At 39.8% G+C, this 23545-nt stretch overlaps 1 protein-coding gene across 2 annotated transcripts in view; it reads left to right on the forward strand.

The window, feature by feature from the left end:
* The window catches only part of tmem131l (transmembrane 131 like), a 41815-nt gene that overhangs the window by 16104 nt on the left and 2166 nt on the right, over positions 1–23545 (forward strand). The window contains exons 4-33 of one of the 2 annotated variants that reach the window (XM_067585099.1): positions 2072–2143; positions 6278–6401; positions 6533–6649; positions 8593–8697; positions 10496–10573; positions 11826–11979; positions 12820–12878; positions 12955–13060; positions 13168–13270; positions 13547–13691; positions 13871–14041; positions 14140–14209; positions 14316–14439; positions 14542–14611; positions 14711–14820; positions 14941–15010; positions 15202–15335; positions 15578–15720; positions 15841–16027; positions 16359–16544; positions 17040–17189; positions 17340–17892; positions 18012–18124; positions 18550–18719; positions 18807–19013; positions 19201–19279; positions 19765–19874; positions 20011–20143; positions 22261–22331; positions 22459–22592. In XM_067585099.1, the coding sequence (XP_067441200.1) occupies positions 2072–2143; positions 6278–6401; positions 6533–6649; positions 8593–8697; positions 10496–10573; positions 11826–11979; positions 12820–12878; positions 12955–13060; positions 13168–13270; positions 13547–13691; positions 13871–14041; positions 14140–14209; positions 14316–14439; positions 14542–14611; positions 14711–14820; positions 14941–15010; positions 15202–15335; positions 15578–15720; positions 15841–16027; positions 16359–16544; positions 17040–17189; positions 17340–17892; positions 18012–18124; positions 18550–18719; positions 18807–19013; positions 19201–19279; positions 19765–19874; positions 20011–20143; positions 22261–22331; positions 22459–22592 (4048 nt within the window). The remainder of the gene's footprint in view (positions 1–2071; positions 2144–6277; positions 6402–6532; positions 6650–8592; positions 8698–10495; positions 10574–11825; positions 11980–12819; positions 12879–12954; positions 13061–13167; positions 13271–13546; positions 13692–13870; positions 14042–14139; positions 14210–14315; positions 14440–14541; positions 14612–14710; positions 14821–14940; positions 15011–15201; positions 15336–15577; positions 15721–15840; positions 16028–16358; positions 16545–17039; positions 17190–17339; positions 17893–18011; positions 18125–18549; positions 18720–18806; positions 19014–19200; positions 19280–19764; positions 19875–20010; positions 20144–22260; positions 22332–22458; positions 22593–23545) is intronic. The other variant, XM_067585101.1, reaches the window with a different exon arrangement.

Raw genomic sequence — 23545 nt, forward strand, 5'->3', positions numbered from 1 at the left:
TGCCATGACATGTCAAAAATTACTATGTTTTTAAGCGTTTCCTGTTTCAACTCTGACTTGTGGTTGGTTGCTTGTATTCAGTGTTGCCCACACGCTGTGCAGTTGTTGCGTGAGAATGCACATAGATTCTGTGTGTACCAGCCATGTTGGTCTACAGTAGGAAGTTTTTATATCATATTGATATCAGCATGTTGCTGAGTACATTCACATGAAAAAATAACTCATGACAGATTAAATATACTTCCTTTTTTTTCAAACTGCAAGACTTCCTATAGAAGGGTCACTGTGCAGCTTGCAGTGTACAGTCTATCTTACTCTGAAATTAAATGGGACAAATACTCTAAATATACTAAAATATATTGATTTGTGCTCCTGTAGATAGTAGATAGAGTGATACCAGTACTGCAGCAGATGTTACCAATGTTTTAACTCTGGAACTTTTTCAACTTCCTGGAAGTTTAGTCTTTAGTTAGTTGTTTGCTGTTTGACATTTGATGGATGTAGCATCTGTTTGTGTTCAAGTCTAAGATTATTACACTCTAATATATTTCTGTTGTCTGTATTCATTCCTTTTTTCTTTTTTTTTTTTTTACTTTTTCGCCATTTTGTCCCACCATATTGTTACATGTTCATACAAAATTTGTTGAAAATCTTCAACCCATGAACCTGGTTTCCAAAGATAGTGGGGTCATGGTTTATCCCAATGTAAAATTTCAATCAAGGTAGTTTAAGAAAATGACTGACATTAATTTTTTTTAGGGCCATTGTTTTATGTAGAGAGAGCTGAAGGTCTCACACAATAGCCGCATTTCGACCGCAGGAACCTTCCTCAGGTACTAAGAACCTTTTGAGGGACTCTGTTCCTCTACCTGCGTTTCCACTGGAGGGACCAGGGTCTAAATTAAGTTCCAGGGAGATTCTTTTACTAGTACCTAACAGAAGTACATGAACTTCGGGGGCGGGGTTTGCAGGGATGACCGTTGCTGATTGGTCAAATATACACAGTGTGGTTGTAACTCATAATGCAATTTATAAAACAAGGAAGTACTCTTGGATCGATTTAGGGTCAGTTAAGGATGACAGAAGGACATTTCTCTCCATTTGTTAACGTTGAAAGTAAGTAAAGCATTGCATCGTTGTCAGCTTCCCAACTCAGAAATGAAATGTTATTTTCTGATTGTTTCACGGCTGTTACGTTCTAAGGCAGAAATAAGTACCATCAAACACTCAACAGATGTTATATTGTGGCAGACGCTCTTGGTTTCAGTTTAATTTTCCCCCTCTGCATTTCTCTTTTTCATTCAGTCATTACATCCAAGTCACGCAGCAGTAAATACAAAGAACAGGATAAATCGGTGTTGCTGTTTTCTCATGTCTTTCTGCGTCTAAATGCTGTCATCATTTTTAAATTCCTCATGGGTCTAATTTGCATAATCTACCTGGTTCTTGAGATGCGGTGGAGAAGCAAACAGGACTGCACTACAGGAACTGTAAGAGTCCAGACTATTGATTTAGCTGTTAAAAGTCTTGAATGATTGTTTAGGTATGCAACTTTTTCCAAAATATGCTAGAGTACTACTCTACCCTAGAGTAATATTGTTGTATTGACGTTTCTGAGATGTTTAGTTCGATAAGTTTGTGTGTCACATGTAGTTATCTAATACAGTTAAGCCACGTGTTTTTCTAGGTGCAGCCGTTGGTGGAGTGTTTTAATTATTTTAATATGCAAAGGCTTCTTTTAAACTGTGATCCCTTATCTGTCTGTCTATCTTGTCTGAAGGTTATCTAATGTGCACTGGCATGATCCCAGTCTTTTTGTTAGGCAGGGGCATAAGTGGTTTGTGAAGCAGCCTGGGGCAGTAATAGTTTTGACTGTTAATTTATCCCAGGGAGCTGTCACATGTTCTGTTAGAAAGGAGACACACTGTTCTTGTCCTGAGGTGTAATTTATATAAACAGAGGTGTTTTTCTTCTCATGTTTTAGTTTTTTTATGAAACTGATTTTTAAAAAATTTAAATGTTTTTACTTTGGCCTAACATTTTTGTCTTTTGTCATTTCTCTCTCCACCAGCTCCTCTCCATATACACGGGAGAATGGGAGGCCCTTGCATTTCCAGCCCCCAGCGTTGGAGTTTGGGACTCAGTAAGTTCAGTTCCCACTTCCTAGTTTCATATGACGTGCCTTGACAAGCATCAGTGTTACTCATTTTGTACTGAAAATGATTAAACCGCTTACTACATGCCAAACAACACAAGGACAAAATGTACTTCATTTCATCATCGCTCTCTTTTTTTCTTTTGTTTTTTAAAGATTGTTTTTGGCGTTTTGCCTTTATTTGAGAGTCAGTGTAGCGAGACAGGAAACAAGGGAAGAGAGAGGGGTGTGACATGCAACAAGGGTCCCCCGGCCGGGAATAGAGCCGTAGATGTTGCAGTTATATGGTATGCGTCTTAACCATTAGTCCCCCAGAGCGCCCTGCCATCTCTGTCTTGAGTGATGTGGAAAACCCCACTGACTTAATTTAACCCGAGTTAAAATAAGACAGTGGCGTCATAGCAAAGTGACCTGTCGCTGTGATGAATGCTTCAGAAAGGGAAATATTTCATAAAGGAGGGGCCCATGAACCTCAAAGAAGAGACAGGACATCCAAGTATGGAAGTAAGCTTACTTTCCCAGCATTCAGACGCATTCTGGAGAGGGTTGACCCCAGTCAAAAATTGCCCTCATACTCCCAAAACAGACAGAATATCAGCTGTTTTGCTGTGGTTGGATAGTGGTTTCATTGCTCCTGTTTAAAAGTAAACAATCACAAGCAGCATGTATTTTGTCATATATTGTTTCATACATGAGGAATGCGGAGGGCAGGCAAATGACCAAAAATCATGTTATATTGCAAATACTAATAAAAGGCTTGGGTAAATATTTGGACTCTGAGATATAATTGCATCTGGAAATTTGTAGTTGAGATCAAAACAAAAATATAAGACCAAAGTCCCACTCATCAGCTTGTGGTTTTCTTTTTCTTTGCACACAAGTCGAACTATGTGGGAACAGAAGTAATTACACTGTTCAGCTCTACCAGCAGCATTAATTAGTAAGTAATCTTGAAGATGAGACTAAAGAAAATTTGTGTTAGAACTAATGAACAGCTCATGGACATGCAAATATGTTAATTGACAAAATAATGACACAGGATATAGAAAAATAAAAAAGAATGAGAAGTTAAAATACCTACAATGACACAGCTGATGTATGTGACTAAACAAAACAAAAATAAACTTGTCTGAAAGTGACTGCAGTGAAGTTAAACTGAGGAGAGGAACTTCAGATGACCCAAGGCTCACTCCATTTTATCTGTTCTGCAGCTTGAGCATGCTGCATGGTATCACAGACAATATCTGCAGCAGACTGTATTTAATTGTGGTGAGAAAAATCCTCTCTGCCCATGTCCAAAAATATTTCTTCATGCTCATCAAGCGGAAATTCACAATGCAGTATGACAGTTATCCAAAATAGTGCACACGACTAAGTTGACCGTTAGACAAGCTACACCGAGTGTTTCTGTTTTCACTCTCAAAAAAGGGATATTATGGTAGTTTTTTTTTGTTTTATGAAAAACAGTCGTACTGTGAGGAAAATTAAACGAAACGAGATAAGGATGCACGATAATATTAGCTGATAAAGGCTTTAAAATGAAATATTCAGCATTGGCCCTGAATTAACACTTCTGCAGATATGCCAGGCTGATTTGTCGCCTTCTCCTCCGCTGCCTAGCTGTGCTTCCCACCGCGGACTGTTTCACCCTGACAGTTACGGTGCTAGCTAGGAGGCTAGCAGAGGCTAGCTGGCTGTGCTTCCATAACGCTCCACTAGCCTCCCAGGTAGCCCGGGCTCTCTGTGTGGATCCAACCGGACCACCGACCCCCAGTTTGTTATTCATGTTGGCATGGTTCCTTTACTTTCATTTTTCTTACTCACTTTTAGCCTAAGACCACCTCTGGTACTGCTGCAGTTCAACCCATTGTTGCAGAATCCTTGGTGAAGTGTGTTTCTTAGGCTCCCTCTTCAAAACAAAACATGCTAATAATCGTGAAACCGTGATTTTTTCCTTAGACTATAATCGTACCGTCAAAATCTATAGTCGTTGCATCCCTATTTATAATACAATAATGTAGCTAGTCCCAAAGAGCCACTAATCAATAAAATGCTTCCATTCTACTCCTGTGCTCTGTCTGCACAGAGAAGCATTGGTGTACATACAGGCCACCATTGACTTCACACTAATTACATCAGGGGTTCTCCTCAACCAAATGCCATGTGCTGCTCTGTTTAAGCACAACAAGCTGAGCATCGACTTCATTTCACACACGCAAAGCTTCTCTGCGTTGAAAGAATGGTGAAGGAATGACTGTGCAGATAGTTTAAGATAGTCACATTTTCCCAGTGAAAGTTTGTCACTGTTGATGTAGACTCAAATGTCAGAGGGCAGAAGTCTTTTTTGAGATGAAGTAAAAAGCCAAATGAAAGAATGAAACACACATTTCATTACCAGACTAGTCATGGACTAAAGATGCAGGGAAGAATAACCAGTTCTTATAATAGTGCTTCTAATAGTTTGTTGTTACATTCCAAAAATAGTTGCCGCTGCAGCGCTGCCAGTTTTGTGTTGTGACAGCAGTGCTCACAAAGCATTTATAGACAACATTTTGACAATTCTCAGTATATGGTGTGCATTCTTTCAGGTATTTTTAACTCCTAGCATTTGTCACCCAAGGAAAATCTATACATCCACATAAGCATCCTGGTGATTTCGGTTTGGATGTGTATGTTTAGTAGATTATATAGGGTAGTATGTGGGTCAAATGCCAGCAATCCGATCACATCTCTGGCACAGACACAACAAATACTGAACAATAAAAACTTCAAAGAGTCAGTGTTTATAATTGGGGCATAGCACTGGATCGCATTATAGTGTGTAGAGGTGACTATTAGTGTTGCTACACTCTGTATATCCAAATGAATAAGACTACAATTACATTAAGTCATGCACTCACTTTGCATTATGTAATATCATCTCTAAGACAGAGTTAAATTGTAATTTTGTCTACATGAAAGCCAGCCATACATTGTTATTGCAGCACATTTAAATGGTTTTTTTATTATATTACCTCTGTGTGAGAAGACAGCATTGAGAACATTACATTATATAGAATTATTTATATTTTAATTATATAGGGGGAAAAAACTAAATTATGAATTTATTTATAGTGAAGTGCTTGTTTGAAAAGGTGGGGTAAGAGGTATCAGTTGTTAGTCTTGGTTCACCAAGCAAAAAAAAAGTTGAGTGGCAACGTGTCACTGAAATAGATTAAAGCAGAAATGACCAAACCCAGAGAGCTAATCTTTGCGCTGATGTAACCTTAAGCCTTTTCATGGCTTCCTTATGTCCTTATTTGTACATGTAGTTATACTTCAGACACTGGGGCCTTTCTTAGATTAAAAATGAATAGCTCATACTTGTTACCTATCTGTTGACAAAGAGACAGATGGCTGATTTAGACTCTTATTGCTTCCCTGTGTTAACAGAATGCAAAACACTAGTGATTCAATGACCCCTCCTTCTCTGAAGCTAATCTCTAATTTGCAAACACTGACACATGGTGGAATAAAGTATCATCTAACCTTTATGTAAAAGAAATGAAAACATTTTGAGTTTGTTTCCCAAATTTAAATACTGTATGAACCAAAGAATGAATAAATAGTGTATATTTAATCACATTAGTAAGACAGGGCACAGTGAGAAGAGAAGATTGTAAAATTCTTGTTTGGAGGTTTGTCAAGAGTCTTATGATCATGTTGTATGAAGAAATGTTTACAAATTGTGACATAATTTATAATGAAGATTTTGACCCTAAATGTCCCAGCGGAAGTTGACTTCAAAATGATGCTTTTTTTTTGTTTTTAAGAGATGCTAGATATAGATTTCGAAACGAAGAAAAATGTATAAAACTCTTGAACTTTTGACCACACCCAGCTGCGATGTTGGGTGTGGTGTGTTGCAACCACATACACAGAAGGACCTAATGTAATGGAGGCTCCTTCGAGGCCTCACAGAGCAGCTACTGTAACTGATCGATAATCGTCAAGCGAACAATTTGGTGCCTTTCTAAAATGTGGTGTGTACCCCCGAGTTTCTCATCTTGCTATGGTGCTCCATGAGTAAAAGTTAAGTGCAGAGCCCCGTTATTTACGACGCTATTCTGACTGTCTTTACAGGCCGCTGGGGCTGCCAAGAGCTGAAACCATAAATATACACAACCCCAGCCAGGAAGTTCCTGTGACACTGCTGTCAATGTTTACATCCAGCAGGCATTTTTACATACCTTCCTTCCACAGAAGAGTAAGTGTGTATATGAGCGTTTTCTAAGATATTCATGATGTTTAGCAGTAATCCCATTCTCTTTTCTTCTTCTCTTCTTCTTCTTTGTAGAAATGTCTGAAATAACTTCTCATTTTTTCTCTCTGTCGTAGGTGATCCCACCCAGAGGGAAGACATCTTTTAAACTAATTTTCCTCCCGTCTGAGGAGGGCAATGTAGAAAACACATTATTTATAAACACATCGGCCCATGGGCTGCTGTCATACCAGGTTAGTTCCATTATTACACCCCTGTTACACTGCACAGGCCATGTACTGATGGGATAATGGTGAAATCCCACCATCATAATGCAGGTGGTTATATCTTCACTGGTCCACCGTGACCTAGATTTAAAGCATTTTGAGCAGGAAAGCAACCTGCAAACCGAGATGAAGGAAAGTAACAGCTTGCTTTTCTTTCTTCTCCCTCAACTTTTACATCCAGATGCCACAAAGTGAGAGACGCTCACACATTGGTTGCATTAACGCAATATTTGTCCTCACCATGACATGAGTTTACAAACAGCTTCAGTCATTTCACCCATTGTTTTATCTTTGAAACTTAAAATAGGAACAGACTTTGGTTTCAGACTGCCGCTCACATCTTTGCTAGCATCCATAATGTTTGTTTTCATCACACATGCACATAAACAAAGGAAGTCAGACTCTTATTGTTTATACATTTAGAAAATTAATCATAAAAATTATGTCAGACCTTTGTTTTAAATTTAACTCAAGGCCAACAAAAGGAAAACTTGGAAGATGTTTTGTCGTTGTTTCTATTGAGTATCAGTTTGCTCTTTGCAGAAAAAAAAACCTAATTTCACACAATCTATACATTTGTTCTTACAGCTTTTATTTTATAAATGTTTTTTGCTTTAAATTCACCCCAATAGACTCTTGTTATGTGCACTGTGTAACTAGAATCATAAGAATTCAGTCTGTGAATGCGCCGGGAACACAAACTGTCCTCTGGGCTTATTTGCACTCCAGGTCTCTGAGTCAGTCTTCTTGTTCCACCCTAACTGGTTGTGCTGCCACATCTGGCCTAAGTTTTACTAAATTTTGTAGACTTACCATTCAGTGATAGTTATGATGTTCAAATTTCAACTTTAATTTGTAATATAATTGATACATGTTCATTAGGAGCTGTTAAAATGTCCCTAAAGTCTTATAAATGATTATGTTTATAGTTGAGAACTTTGTCCAACTTCTATTAAACCTGTACCACAGTATTTCTGACATGTAGCTTATTAATGGCAAGCGAACGCGCCCAAACATGTACATGCTTTTACACCCATGCACAGCTTCCAACAGTGCCACTCCCTTTATGTTTCCAAGACATGTAAATGTTCCCGTCATTCGCTTGTTTTTTTATGTTGTCGATGAACCAAAAACAGGTCCTTTTATATGTATTTTTCTTGCATATCTACACATTTACCCCTTTTCTGTACAATCAAAATAATGGTCTCATAAAACTGTGTTGTTAGATAGCTGAAATTATATTTTATGCTCAGCACAATGTTGGGACACATGCCAACATACTGTCAAAGGAGAAACAACCACTAATCGAATAGCAAGCATTATTTTAAGGGCTTTATGTCTGCCATGTGCACTATATTCAGCTAAAATGCAGGTACAGTTAATGTCTTGAATACAGTTGATATGGTTCTGTGTCACCATGTTGTCACAGGTTAGTGTTACAGTATGTAAAACTTTCTTGTTCCATATTTGTTGGACCAAGTCACAGCAAGCATTCTTAAATTCATAGTTTCACAACCTTCATTGACAGTGTTAAGTCAGTAGTTTGGTTTGAAGTTTTAAGTTGGTGTTAACTGCAGTTTCAGCCAACATTTGGAAGTTCTCTGTAACCTGAAAACTATATTTAGTTTCAATTTTTGAATGAAAAACTAGAAACTGATTTGTTTAGATTATACTGAATCATTCCAAAATGCTGCATCCTTCTTAATTATTATTATTATTATTATTAGCCAACGTAGCTTTTCTTTGTCTGTTTTTATAACCACAACACATGAGCTACAACATTATGTGCTGCTCCACAGGGTCAGATCAGGTCCACTAAATGACACTTCTGCTTTGTGTGCTTGTTATCTGCCTGGCCTTAATGTAGTGCATGTGGTGTGTCCTTTAATTAATATTTGTTCCTTTTATAGGTGTTTGGTGTGGGAGTTCACCGGGGTTCATTAAAGTCTGTCCAAAGAAAGGATAGTCTGCTAATATTCCCTCACATCCAGAGCATTAAGCTGACCCAAACTCAGGTATGTATTTAAATGTCTGTGTTGGTTTGTGGAGGCCCAACAGTGTATTGAATAATGACTCATCATTGGAAGCAGCTGATTTCCCTTTTCCTGCCAGCCCAGATAAACAAACGGCTTCATACATACACACAGAGGCTTTGTGATAGACACACTGACAAGCACTTGCTGTCATTAAATTACTGAATGTGTGAGCAGTCAGCGTTAACGTTGCCACATACCAGTCACTTTTTTTTTCTTTCTTTTTTTTTTGCCTAAAAATGTAAATATTTACTTGTAGAGTATAACCACATGCACTCAATTTAAAATGATACATGCTTATGTACAATCATTCATTTGTGTATGTTTTTCAAAGCCATGCAAGTACACCAGAAACCAATGACAAATTAGTGCATGGTTTAAAAAGCAAGCCAAGCCAGTGAAAGTGTGTGAGACGCTATCTGAAAGAAGTCCTCGCCTCCACAACAGGAAGTGGGGTGGCAGTTGAAAAATGTCAGCTTGGCCAAGTGCAGAGAGACTGTAGTTCTCATAATCACTCAGACAGCTGCTGCTTTGCTGAATGCAGCTTTTTATTGCCTCAGCAGGCTCATCGTATTAAAAAAAGAAAAGCCTGTCAATAAAAATGTTATCTATGTACTGTAAATACTTAGAATCATTAGCCACTTTTTATAGGACTCATAATCAAATGGCTACATATGCTTTAAATTATATTGTGTCAGTAAAATTTTCTCTGCAGCTTAATAAAACACAAGCAAATGAAGACAACATTTAAATAATTATTAGGTTCTTATCTCATACTATCTGTTGTCTGCACAAAGTTGAGGACAAGGGTTTTGCTTTCTCTCCATTCTGTCTTTTTGTCTGTTAGTTTGATATATAAAGAGTCATGATAAAAGAACATGTGTGAAAGGAGTTAAGAGATGGTGATGACTGGATAAATGTAACATAGCAGTGAGTGTAAATTCCTACACATAGTTAAATATAAGTTATGTTTAGTATATGAATTCAAACTTTATGTAGGCAAGTTGAAAAGGAAGCGTTATTGTCCCATTTCAAGCAAGGTCCAGGCAGCTGGGAGCTTAATCTCAGTTTAGACAACTACTATGCCAGTTTTATCTAAACGACAGTCCAGATGACCACTGACCATGTGTAGAACTGGATAATTGGCTAAAATGCTTAAGTATTTAGAGTTGTGTGGTTTTGGTTATATTACTATCTAGTGGTTGATAGTGTAGTAGGTGTTACTTGAAGTTGATCTGTAGATCTGACAACCTTTCATACAGGTTTAAATGTATATAGATACACTTGATGTCCTGCTGTTATACCTACTTTGTAAAGTCCATCATGGTCAGCATTAGAATCAACATTCACATAAACAGACAAGAGACTGTTCAGTTGTTAGTTGGTCCCTTTGTGGACCTGTAAGCAACTGTTGACGTCATACTGCTCCTTGTAATCTGCTCAGTAAGGTATTCCCCTGTATTTTGAAATTCCTGTATCCCTTACTAACGTCAGTGGCAGTGCATAACTGGTTAGGGGATTTTAGTCATGGAAATGACCAACTGAAGCTGCAATATTGAACTATTGAATTGCTTTAATGTGTAGTGCACGGCAACACCACTAGAGTTCAGTCAAGTGTGGTGTTGTGAAAGCCATTAATCAGAAGCATATATGAAAGCTAAACAATGAACACTCAATTGCTGGCTGTTTTTCTCTGTTTTTTTATATATATATAATTCTACATGAAACTAATCAACCTGCGATTGGCCTGTTATGGCCTGTTATGCTGTTTCTCCTGCAGGAAGATGCCTCCAACATCACCATACTGGGTCTACTCCTGGAGTGCAGCCTACCGAAGAATTTGTTCAACAACCCTCAGGTACTTCTTTTGCTCACGTTAATTTTACGGATCCTTCAGATCTTTACACAGATTAATTTGATTCATGTTTGTCCAGATCAGCCATTGCTGTCAGTTCTGTTTTTTTCCAAGTATGATGGATGCACTTGGATGACTTAGTAATTTCGCGATATTACACTTATTACAACCAGTTAAACTGGTTTTTCAGATGTGACGGGGAAAATAGATGGCATGAGAGGGTGGCCAAATGATAGACTGAGAAAAAACACGGAAGGATGGTAGTTCACCGCGTACGTTTCTTTGCTTATGTATGATCCTAAAGTGTTTTTAGTTTGTTCCTACTTTACAAAAATAGAGCTGAACCTCTCTCACTGCTCTTGTCACACCCACTCCTCTGAGCAGAGGGCCAGCTAGTGTAAAATTTAAACAGACAGCCGGGCTCGTCATCTGAGCGCCTTCTGTTTTCTCCACAACCCCTGAGGAGGGTGAGATCTCTTGCCAGACTTTTAATTGCTTTCTCAAGAGACTCTATAATTGACACGGGGCTCCCAGTGCTCATGTGGCACAATACACATGATGCAAGACATGGATGTAGACAACCTAATGATACTGTCATAATTATACAAACTGAAATCATCCTTACGTTTAGTTGCACAAGTGTGCCATCTGTGACCTTCGGCTTGTATCCAAGACCAACACCTGTTCACTCCTCGGTTCTTTTAGCCCCTCATCCAAGTCCTCACTAACAGAATTGAGAACTGGGCTTTAGTCAGTATCTCACAGATTAAATGAGCCTCACAGGAAGTTAACAGTAGCCTTGGTTTCAAGGGATTAGGTTTGCTATTGCAGGCCTTGAGCCCAGTGGCATCAAGCCAAGGCATCTGTCTGCAGGTCGTCAAGCGGTGATTCACCCACTGAGACGAGCCCCGGTTCGCAGTGAGATTTGCACTCTCCCAGTACTGAGCTGTTAGCTTGAAGAGGGTGTTAGTCACAGGGTGGGGGTGACGGGGTACTGCCCTGTTGTTTCTGCCGGCTGATGTACACCATGCCTCTGACTACTCTCGTGTCCGTCAATGGCGAAGAAAATAATTCACACTGAACTTAATTCACACTCAATTCATACTTTCTTTCTCTCTTTTTAACATATGGATTGCTATGTGTTGTTTACTGTACTTCTTCATTCCTCAACTACTTGTCATGCTTCTCTGTATTGCTCTTTTTAACCCGACTCTGCGTGGTGCGTGACTGGTATGCCTTTCCTGTCTCGTCCCAGGGGTCCTGCCTCCAGAGTGAGGAGCGCCTCAGTCTGCAGATTAATCTGTCGGCGCGTGGTGACCGGCCCGCTGACCTGGACAAGCTCAAGCCTTACGTCATTGAGCACATTTTGGTGCTGCTGGTGGCCCCAACTGCTGGACAGGCCGCAGTAGGTGGGTAGGGAGGGAAATTAGCTGCGGGAATGTGACACAGGCACTGAAGTATACCACAGTATAGCTTGACAATTTGATTTGTCATTCGAGGAGAAACAATCTAATTTCACACAAGCATATTGCTGTATTTTCAGCCTCCACTCAAATTACCCCAGTCTTATCTTTCAGATGCCTTTTATGGTCTGCTATCAAAGCAGAAGTTTAAAAGATTAAAATAGTTTTGACGTTAGATATAGAGCTAATTACGTTTTTCCTGTGGCTGCTTTTCCCTTTCTCTTGAATCTACTTTTGCTCTGGGGAAAACCATCCATATCAACAAAAAGGGGAAGATCATTTTAACGACACTATTACTGTTTTGGAAGAACTGTCAGATGAGAGGCATGAGAGAAATATGAGAGGACAGCAGTTCTGCTTTCCTGTTTTCAGTTGACAGAGTAACAATCAAAGAAACCAATGAAATCAACCACAGGTTTACATGGCATCGGTGGTATACAGTTACTGTGGATAGTTTCATCATATTAATTCGCTCCTGAGGCTTTGTCATCGAACCACATCAGCAAACAGAATGTTAAATTGTGTGTACAGTGCAAGACTGTTTCTGTCAGCAGCCATTTCTGCTGTAACTTGCTATATAGTCTTGTTTGAACTTTGTGTTGCTATGTGAACATGGAGGTCATTTTTCGTTTCTCTAAGAAGTTTTAACCTGAAATATACATTTGCTCAAGATCTCGGATGAATCTGCCTTTGAAAGCATGTTTGAGCAAGCTATTACACAGATAAGAGTATGTTATGCTGTACCTTAGTACACTGTTTTGACTTTCCTGTCCTTTGTTTCTACAGGGGAACCAAAAATAGGAGTTTATATGTTAAATTCTGGAGGCAAGAAGTTCTACATAAAGGTGAGGTGTTGTTTTTGTTTTGCTGTAGTTTAGGTAGCAATGTACAGGCCCTGACTAGATGTTTTTATCTCCCCAGGACATGCAGGTGCTATCAAAAGTGGAGGCTAGCCTGGAATTTAATCAGGTTCTCCTGAGACCAGAAGCAAAAAACTTCACTGAAGTGGCCACCCTGGCCTGCAGAAGTAAATACTCATTTCAGTTTGAATAATTTCTTATCAGTATAAAGTGCAATTCAATTTGCCCCAAATATCTTTGAATATTTTATCAACAGTTTTGTATCTGATATCAGGTTCACTGCCAGGCCACGGAAGGAAGTGCATAAGTCATATCAGTTTAAAAGTTCTGGGAAACAGGACAACTTACACCTTCCCTGGATTACATATCTCACACAGGTAAATCAGAAACTCTTTTGAAATGTTTTGGAGGGCATACTCTCAGGCTGACATAACAGATCTGAAGAATTACATCCATAGTAGACTGTTCTTTTTAAAGCGCTATGGTTGTAGTGAGTTACAAACGACAAGAAGAACACACACATATATATATACACACAGTATCTCTGCTATAATGAAAATAAGTCTATCATGGCAATATTAAAACTCTTTTAACAGCTCATGAAGAGTCGTTAGAGTATCACTTTAATGTCATTTTGTTGTTGCTTCCTGCAGAAGGACCATGGGGGATCTGTTCAGCCTTTTCCAGGTGAAACAAAGGGATACAGACCAGGTGGACCTGTGGCTGACTAACCCCTTCCTCTTGCCCCTAACTGTGAAGAATGCCAGCCTCTCACAGAAGATGCAGGGAGTAATGAAGGTATGCACCACTGCAGCACGTGGCGATAAGAAGCAAATCTAATCACATGATGATAAAATGATGATCTCTTAGTTTATACCAAATGGACTCTGACCTGGCCAAAGCTACACAACCCTTCTATCACAGGAAGTTCATGACAGGATTCAACTCTGTCGTCTTTGCTGCCCCCTGTCTGTCAGGTGATGAACTTCAGCCACCCACTCAAAGTTCCCCAGGGCTGCTGGCATATCCTGTCCCTCCAGCTGCTCAGCAGGACCCTTCCCATCAACCACCTGTTCACCCTGAGTCTGGACACCGAACTGGGCACTGCCCTGCAAATTCCCCTCTACTTTCACTCTACTCCTTCCAAGGTAAAAGACTGGCTTTAATGGTTATTTAGGTGTCTGTTTGATTGGGAAGCAGTGTAATGGATCAAATGTGGAAATACTTGATGTGTTCATTCTCTCAGCAGGGGGAAGTGGTGTTTGAGGCTGAACGAGAGTGTGGACGACCTTGCCCACTCAGATTATCTGAAACAGGTGAGGCATGGAACATCACAACCACTTTTTGTGTGATAAAGAGACATACTGAGTAGTATTTTTATATTTTGTTAATGTGTTGCTTGTTTCTTGAATATCCCATCAGGTCGTTTAGAGTGGCAGCGCTCCCTCCTCCCGGACTTTTTCCCCTCATCCTGGTCCATAGACAACAAACTAGCTGCTGAGCTCTGCTCTCGGTGGCAGAACCATAAAGACAAACTTCCTTGCAGGTCAGTCTTTAATACAAGGCCCCTCATATGATTCTGTGCTTTGTGTGATCCGTCATTACACACCATTAACATTATTCATTGTGAATCCCTTTGTCTTCTCAGGTGGCCCAGACTCCCTGTGGAGACATCCTCACCTCTGGACTTTGGGGCTACACCTGTCAATGAGAGCAGGGTGGGCACTTAATGATTGTTATCTGAAAATAGATCATATATTTTAAAGATAGACTACAATTTGTGACATTTGTCTGAAAGAAAATGTTTCTGTTTTTAGGTGAAGACCTTTATGCTGAAGAATCCTTCCTCTTCAGTGGTTTCTGTAGAGATTCGAATCCTCTCTCTGTACCCAGCCCCCCTTGAGGCCCTGGACCTCCTAACTAAATGGTACGCTGTCCAGAGTTTATGTATTATATAGCAAAGAATGATTCACCTGATGTTTTCCGCCTCAGCCAGCACATCCCTTTAGTTGATTTGTCTAACTGTTTTCTTTGTTTTTATTGGCAGGTTTAATATCAGCCCCCTCTCTGTCAACATCAGCACCACAGAGTTCTCTCTGTTGGCCACTCCTCCCAAGGTAAATCCTGAAAACACTCCAGGGAAATAAAGTTTCTTGCTTTTTGCCTACCAGCATGTAATCCTTATCTAAATTATCTATGCATTTCTTGAACAAACGGACAGAACAGTTAAAGTTAAGTCATGCTTGTTGTTCTTTAGCAAAGGCTTCTCTGCCAACCTTTTTCACTCTTTCTGTGTGTTTGTCTACAGGCGGGTGAGAATGTAGAGGAAATGACAAGAGAGGGTGTCCTGCGTCTCCTGCTGCAACCCTGGGAGGCCAGAGAGGTCGCTGTGGTCTTTACTCCCTCTGAGCACAAACCCACCACTACCATTCTCATCATCAGGTACCGATTCATATTACTAGGATGAGTGCAAAGTGTGCTCATACCTTTTCACAAAACACTCAAAAGACACAATACAGTTTTGTTAAAAGTTATAGCCATGCCAACAGCGTGGCTTTAGAGATGACAACGTTGGTATATCTCAATAACTATTTGATGGATAGATAGAATTGGAGGAGAAAAACTGAATTCACAGGGCTTGTGTGAGTCAAGGCTCACTGTGTGTCTTTTTAATTGTGTTGCAGGAACAACCTGACAGTGTTTGACATGGTGACAGTGCAGGGCCACGGGGCCAAAGAACTGCTCAGAGTCGGAGGCAAACTGCCCGGCCCAGGAGCCTCTCTGCGCTTCAATGTTCCTCAGTCAACTCTAATGGAGTGTCGAGATGGTGAGATTTAAGTTTACATTTAACATAAATAAAGTACTGTTAAGTAACATTGTCTTTTAAGTTCAGTGATAAATATTCACTTCACAAATGATTGAACATTAATTTATCCTCACCCCACAGGTCTGCGCACCAACAAGCCACTTTTCGCCATCAAAAAGAGTTTCAAGGTGGAGAATGCAGGAGAGCTGCCGCTTACTGTCATGTCAATGAATATAAATGGATATAAGTGTCAGGGGTTTGGCTTTGAGGTGCTGCAATGTCGCTCCTTCAGCCTGGACCACAACACCTCCTCTGAGATCACCATTGCGTAAGTTGAATTTAGCTTGTTTTTTTACTCTCTTAATATCTTAGTATGAACATGTTATATCTTCTGTACTTGATGCCTTTCAGTATGTCAGTTAAAATGTAAAATGTTTTGACATCGGTGGCTGTATATTGGTGCCATTCAGCTGCAGGCAGCGCCCACATCTGTTCACTTAATTCCTATTATCTGTCTTCCTCTTTTACATCCTTATGCAATATTTCCTTCTAATTATACCTTCTTCTTCCTTTTTTATCTTCTCTTTCTCACTCCATCTTCCTCTGTCCGTTTCTTTCTCTCACTCTCTCTTTCTCTGTCTACTTGTCTGTGCCTACAGGTTCACCCCAGACTTCACCTCATCCTGGGTCATCCGGGACCTCATCCTGGTGACATCACGCGGCACTTCTTTCCCTTTCACCCTCAATGTGACGCTGCCCCACCACATGTTGCCTCTCTGTGCCCAGGTGGTTCCTGGTCCCAGCTGGGAGGAAACCTTCTGGGTGGTAACACTCATCTTCACATGGTTAGTACCTTTTTAAGTCATTGTTTGACCATTAAAGATCCTCTCCACAAAATATACTTTAAAATGTATGTATTGAATTGTATTTTTTATTTTTATTCTTTATGGTGTCACCTAAACAAAGTCAACAAACAAACGAAATAGATTTCAACTTCCTCTTCAAAAATTTCAAAACTTATTAAGAAATATGGAGATGCCACAAAGCCTTGAGCTACACCCACCATATTTTGTTCTGTTACTGTCTGATCTGAATATGATAACTAGCTAACACAATCATTTATACAGCCACACAAATACACATAACATTTAAAAGTAGCGTGTTTCATGTCCGTACATTCAGAAATGAGCAAGAGCAGGGGTGTGTATAGATCCTGATTAAAGAGGGGCTGGTGATTATTGATGATTCTGATATTAGTTCATTTATCTACAACAGGTCACAGTCATTTTTTCCAGTTTTAGATCCTCTCATAATTTATTTTGCATCTCTTTTCTTTGCAGCTTCTCCCTGTTTGGCGTGTGTCTGATGGCCTTTCATCAGGCCCAGTATATCCTGAATGAGTTCTCCATGCCCAGCATCAGAAGCAACCACAACTCTGTTCTGTCCCGGGAAAATGGCCCCGTCAACAATATCACACCCAATGGAGTAAAGTATGTCAAACCCTCTTCTCAGCATCTGTAAACACATCATAAATACTATTTACTATTTGCAGTATTCATGCTTGAAGACAAATACTGCAAGTTCATTTTTTCTGGTCTTAAAATACTTAAATTTGTCTTTTTTGTGTCTTGTTTGTGCAGTAAAACAAAGGGCAGTTGTAAGAGCTATGTGGACACCTGTCATACCTCTGACAAAGGTAAGGGGCGTGGCTCTCCAGCCTTGGCCAACAGCCCCGCCCCACGTCCTCAATCCTCAAAGAAGAGCTCTTCAACCACCCCGGCCCAACCGCAAAAGAAACACAAGGTTTCACTCTATTACACCAAATACAAGTCCAGCTCGTCCACAGCAGCGATCGGCGCTGTGACAATGGAAGAAGAGCATGAAGACCTGATACCCGACCCTCCCCTGACGCCAGACCCTGATGTCTGCAACAACAATGAACCAGCGTTCATCAGCGAGCTGGATAAAAAGACACCAGCAGACTTTAAAGAAGACCCTCATAGCACTATAGAAGATAGAGTGCCAGCAGCAGTTATGTTTCCCATGGAAATGCCTGCTGGTTTCCCAGATAATGTCACGTTGGGTCCAGGACCTAGACCAGGCCTGCTGGTGTGCAGTCCTGTAGAGAAGACTCGCACTGAGCACTATGCAGAGAAGATCAACTCTGAGAAAAGGGACAGTTCTGAACTTGAGGTGAGTAAAGTGCTGCAATCGGTACCTGCTCAGTTAAATGTTATGTCTTACTAATTGATTCAGATATATTTGAACGGTTGTAATCTAACCATCATCACTCTTTTTCTTTCTCTCTCCAGCTAAGAGAAGATGCAAAAGGTCAGAAAAAGAAAGTACAGAGTGCAGAGATTGGCACAGTATCAGGAAATAATAAGGGAAAGAGGAGTCGGAGGAAGATAGAGAATGTTTCAAGGTAAGACTCACACCTTGCTGAATGAGTATTTTCAACAATATATCAATTCACATGTATTTTAATGCTCCGTAGTAAGATACGTCATGATATTGGTCTTTGTTGTGCAATGTTGAAAAAGCAAACAAATCAGCTGCATTAAACAGCAGTGTCACTGAGGCCATGCCTGTGGTTTAGTGGTACAAAAATGCCGATCATGAACTGAAATGTCCCAAGTTTGAATCTGGCCGGGGACCTTTCTTGCATCTCTCATCTCATCTTTTTATGACATTTCACTATCATCATCACAGTAAAGGCATAAAATACCCCAAATTAATACAAAAATGAACCAAGCAAGACAGGACATAATGTTAAAGCACTAAACAGTAAAATAAGATATGCTATTATTAATGTTTTAATATCATATATAATATTATTGATTACCCCAGTGCCCCTGAGCACAGTGTGCTAGTGATGCCAGAGAGGGAGAAAGAACCCGATTGGAAAACAGGGGAGCGTATCATCAGTGCATCCCGCAACAGGAACCGCTGCTGCAACAGCTCCAAGCCAGAAGCACCAAAGCCTGGACTGAGCGCTGAGAGCCCCCTCAAACAGAATGGTGCGTAACTCACGATTTGGCACAATTCTCTGCAGCTTTACTGACTCAACAACAACTGACACAATAAATTATGTTTATTTCCGGCAGGTGTGTGTCCCGCTCGCACTCGACGAAAGTGTGCTACAGAGCGGCGTGGCGGCGGAGTGTGTGAGTCTGGCTCAGACTCTGGCAGCTCTTCAGGTAGTGTGAGGGCCAGCCGAGGGAGCTGGGGCAGCTGGAGCAGTGCCAGCAGCATAGAGGGAGACAAGGACGGCAATGCCCGGACACACGCCTGCACTACCTCATCTAGAAAAAGTACGGAACTCTTATGCACTACTTTATCTAGGAAAACCTGAACTCAGATTTCTATTCTATTGGGTATCATAATTTTTCCTACAATCAAGTGCAGAACCGTGATGTAGGACTTGTAGGACTAAAGCTATAATTTTTATCACAAGCAGAAAAGTGTTGTAGTGTTTTGACAGATTGATTGTTTTTACAGGGGACTCCATGCAGTACGGTGTCTACCCAGTAGAGAGAGACTGCTACCAGACCATGAATACAAACTACAAGGCTCTCAGGTACTTAAACAAACACACATAAACTCAACCTGATACAAGAACTGGCTCTGCTGGTTGTATGAATCTACACAGAAACATCCTCTTATCTGCATTTGTTAGCAATACTCAAATAACAAAAAAACAAATACTAGTGTATCTGTGTGTTGCAAAAGCTGGAAATCCAGCTTAAACTATAAAATGTCTTCCATCGAGCACTTTTGTAGACACATAAAAATGTAGATAATTAACTTAAAACTCTTAAACAATGATAATTCAAAATATACAGGAATGTTTTTTTGCAGATTCTATTAATGTTCCTGTTGCCACAAAATATTGTCATTTTGGATTTTTCTCAGACTTGTGCATCAAAGAGTTGTTTGTATTGGCCGGTCCACTGAAAATCTCCAGATTGTGATCTGTATTGTTTGGAGAGAACTTGTGGAAAATGTATTTTTTTGTCATCCGTTCTCTGTTTGATTTGTAAGCTTTGCCTTCTCTCTGTTCAGCATGAACAGCTTGTATCGCAGCAAAGACGTGTGCCAAAGCCCCGACCCCGCAGCATCCAGCTTTGCCCCCAGTTTTGCTGCTGTTGCTGCAGGAGTGGACAGGAACACAGGTAAACCCAGAAACTTTTACAATGTAATGTTTAATGTGTTTTTAAGGAAAGCTAAATTTAAAATAAACACTTCGTCAAAAAGGGGCTTGTGCATTACTTCTGGTCTCTAATGGAAATCTGTCATGTGCTCCCTCAGACCTGACAGGTCAGTATGTGCCTGAAGAGACGTGGTCGGCTCCATCCATCCCCCTCACCAATGAGTTCAGATACAACACCACCGAAGCTCTGCCCTACATACCTCAGCCAGCAACCACCGGGTCATACAATGGGTAGGTGTTTGAATGCATCATAGTTAAAACTCTACCCATAAATATTTTTATAATAACAATAGAGGTGGATTTCGATTCGATTTCCACTTCAATTCCATATTGATTCAGTTAGAGATATTTCAGTTATATTACCAGCATTGCTTGGATATGAAAGAGATTCTCAGAGAACTGATGCTGTAAATTATGTGAGGAACCATCTAACATGGTGCATTATTAAAATATTAATGTTTATATTAAGAATTCACCCCAAAGCAGTTATATTAATGTACTTTTTATTTAACATGACCAACACACAATATAGTGCAACTCTGCAGTCTATACTGTCAATTGTATTGTATTGACACAATATCACCTTTATTTTGCACATCTTATATATGGCTTTCGTTTTGTCCAGTTCTTTACTGGCTTCATAGTTTTTTAATCCGAAAAGCAACCAGACATCTAAAGGCTTGGCAGTGCCTTCAGTGGAGCAGCTCCCACCATGTTTTTTGATTAAACTGAGGTTCAAAGAGATCTAACAAGATCTCGTTACGTGAAGAACCAAAGACTGGTCATACGAGACTAACAGTTTAAAGGCTCACACATCCACAGGAAAGGCATCAGATCATTCAAATGAAGATCAATTTGAATTGGAAAATTGATATATATACTTTTTTTTTTTTACAACCCAGTCCTAATTAATAATGAATCAAATGACTATCTGTAATGTGAAAGGGTTTGTTCGTAACGACAGAGAGACAAATGTGGTGATAAGCTGGTGAAGAAAATCAAACATCTAACAATCTAAAGACCAAGATATTTTTATTAAGAGTTGGTCGAGACCAAACGGAGCTGATAAGAGTGTGTTTGACTTCCTTTTGTCAGGTGACTCCATATGATACAAATGTTGCTCTATGTCTGCTGAATGTGAAAGAAGGAAATTGAAACACGTAAACACTGAAACACTTCCACCACAACATTATGTCAGGTTGTGTATTTGTCATCAGGTTCTTGTTGAAATGTTTTACCCCCAAAATGGTAAAACAATAAATTAAAAGAAGCTTAAGTTTAGTTTTTTGTTTGGTTTTTTTTTGGGGGGGGGGCATTTTACACAACATTGGAGCAATATGAGTAGATGTCCAAGAGCTGGACAACTGATGAATTTCTTAAATGTGTGTTGTTGTGGTTAAAAACGTGTCGGTATACTGTTTTTCTGTTTTTACCATATATGGTGGTGAAACATTCTGGTGAGGACAAGACTGCCGACCATTTCTATAACTGTCGTTACTGCTGTTTTCCCACACTGTGAACACAGCGCAGCTCTTCTGTCTTTATTCTCAGTTTGATTTTGATAAACCGCAAGAAAACACCTTTCACCAGTTTAACAGCTGCACCAGAGAGGCTCCTGTCTGTCTGGCTGCAGCTACTCTGGCCATGACTTCGTAACATTAGCTAGTCGACCTACTGAAGTGCGGCTAGTTTGTGGTTAAGTGAATACAACTGATCGTCTACACGGGCTTTTTTGGCTCTTCTACAACTATTAATACCCAAAACAGATCGAAAGATAATCTAAGAGAAAGAGACATGAGCTGCATTTAAAGTAATTTCCAGTCAACAGTCTCGAACTTTAAAAAAAAACAACCTGCTTTTTTTGTGGTATTTTTAGTGTTTTTGATGTCAGTCGCTGTAATTTGCAGCAATATTGGTTCAGTTTGTTTAGTTTGATTGAATCCAAGCTGATCATGGTGTGAAGTAGTTTTATTATATACTAGTATTTCAGAAAAGTTTGATGATTATCCTGATAAAACCTTTTACTGTGATATTTTTGGTTAAAATAATCCTAGCATGAGGATTTGATACCAGCACATCCATAGCTGTGGTCCATGTCTATCTGAAAACTGTGTCACTGCATTACTGTGATGTCACTTTACAGCTTTGTGTAAACTGCATCTCTAACTGCTTAAAATAACTTTATTAGGAGCGCTGTAGATCAGTCCTGGCATGGTAACTGATACTGGTTTATAGTTTGAATAATTACCCTCGCTGTGCTGAAGCAGCATGTGTTTGTGTTTCAGTGATAAAGTTTTATCTGTCTCTATTAAAACTGTCGGATTAAATGTTTCCTTGTTGGCCTACAGCTTTACCTGGAGAAGTGCCAACAGCCATTGCAACAGTCCCTACACCTACTGTGAGGAAGGCAACTACATAGGTACAATCCTTTATTCATATTGCACTCTCACAAGCAAATCATATGAAACCTGTAAATTGTTTACAGGTGCAAAAAGCTTTAATTTAATGTTCGAGTTCAGCATTTGTTTGTTGTGATCATCTCTTAGGTAATGGAACGTTCCCGAGTGGTTTTCCCGGTCAGGAGAGCCAGAATGTACACAGCAATCAGACCAGCTGGAGTGAGGAACAGCCTCAGGAATCGCCCTCATCCTGGGACACAGCAGCCTGCGTGGGCAGCAAGGTGACGAGTCACTTTACTAAACTCAGATGGTTTAAACAGGAAACATTATAGAGGATTTATCAGTTTGATGACATACGACAGTATGTTTTGTGTTGGTGTGGGATTTCAGTTATTGTAACACGTTGGGGGGGCTGTGGCTCAGGAGTTAAAGCGGGTCTTCTGTTAGTCGCAGGGTTAGTGGTTTGATACTGTCGAAGGGTTCATGAGCAAGACACTCAACCTTGATTGCTCCTGATTGTGGCAAAATATTAAGTCTCTTGTTTATTAAGGTAGAAAAGCACTACCGTTTACTTTTCCTGGCCTCAAAGACAGCATGTTCTCATTTACAGCCACATTAGTAATGATTATTTCCTCAGAAACCATACGTCATACTATCTCACATTATCATAATTAAGGTTTAAAAATAGGCAGATTTAATTTGACTAATATTCCCAAACTATAAGCTCATTAATAAATTCATGAGATGATGACAGGTTATTTCCCCCGAGTAGTTGCACTTCAATATGTGGATGTTTGTACAGGATGTGGGTAAAGTTATCTAGTCTGGTTTGCAAATGAACAAATAAACCCAGAAGGTTTCAGTAAGATGACGGTTAAAATCATGAAATAAATGAAGGAGCTCTGTGTGAAATAACACTAATACCAGGACTATATTTACCTTGTGCATTGACACAGAACCATTTCAGTTGTTGCATTACAAGAGTTACAGAAAAGAAATCACACACACCAGGTACACAACTGGGTGTGTAAAATGAAGGCAGCCAATGAGAAAGCAAGGCTGTGGGATTATCAGGCTGTCTGACATTTATTCACTACCTCACCTGTGTCCTCTTAACCTTCCAAATACTTATGATTTATATATTAACAACCATATTTGGTGTATTAGGTTTAAACTGTGGTTATGTAACTCTGAAAAGCACGCACACACACACACACTAAATACACCAGTGTCT

The sequence above is a fragment of the Thunnus thynnus genome, chromosome 3 (assembly GCF_963924715.1).
Source record: "Thunnus thynnus chromosome 3, fThuThy2.1, whole genome shotgun sequence".
NCBI classification, from domain to species: domain Eukaryota; kingdom Metazoa; phylum Chordata; class Actinopteri; order Scombriformes; family Scombridae; genus Thunnus; species Thunnus thynnus.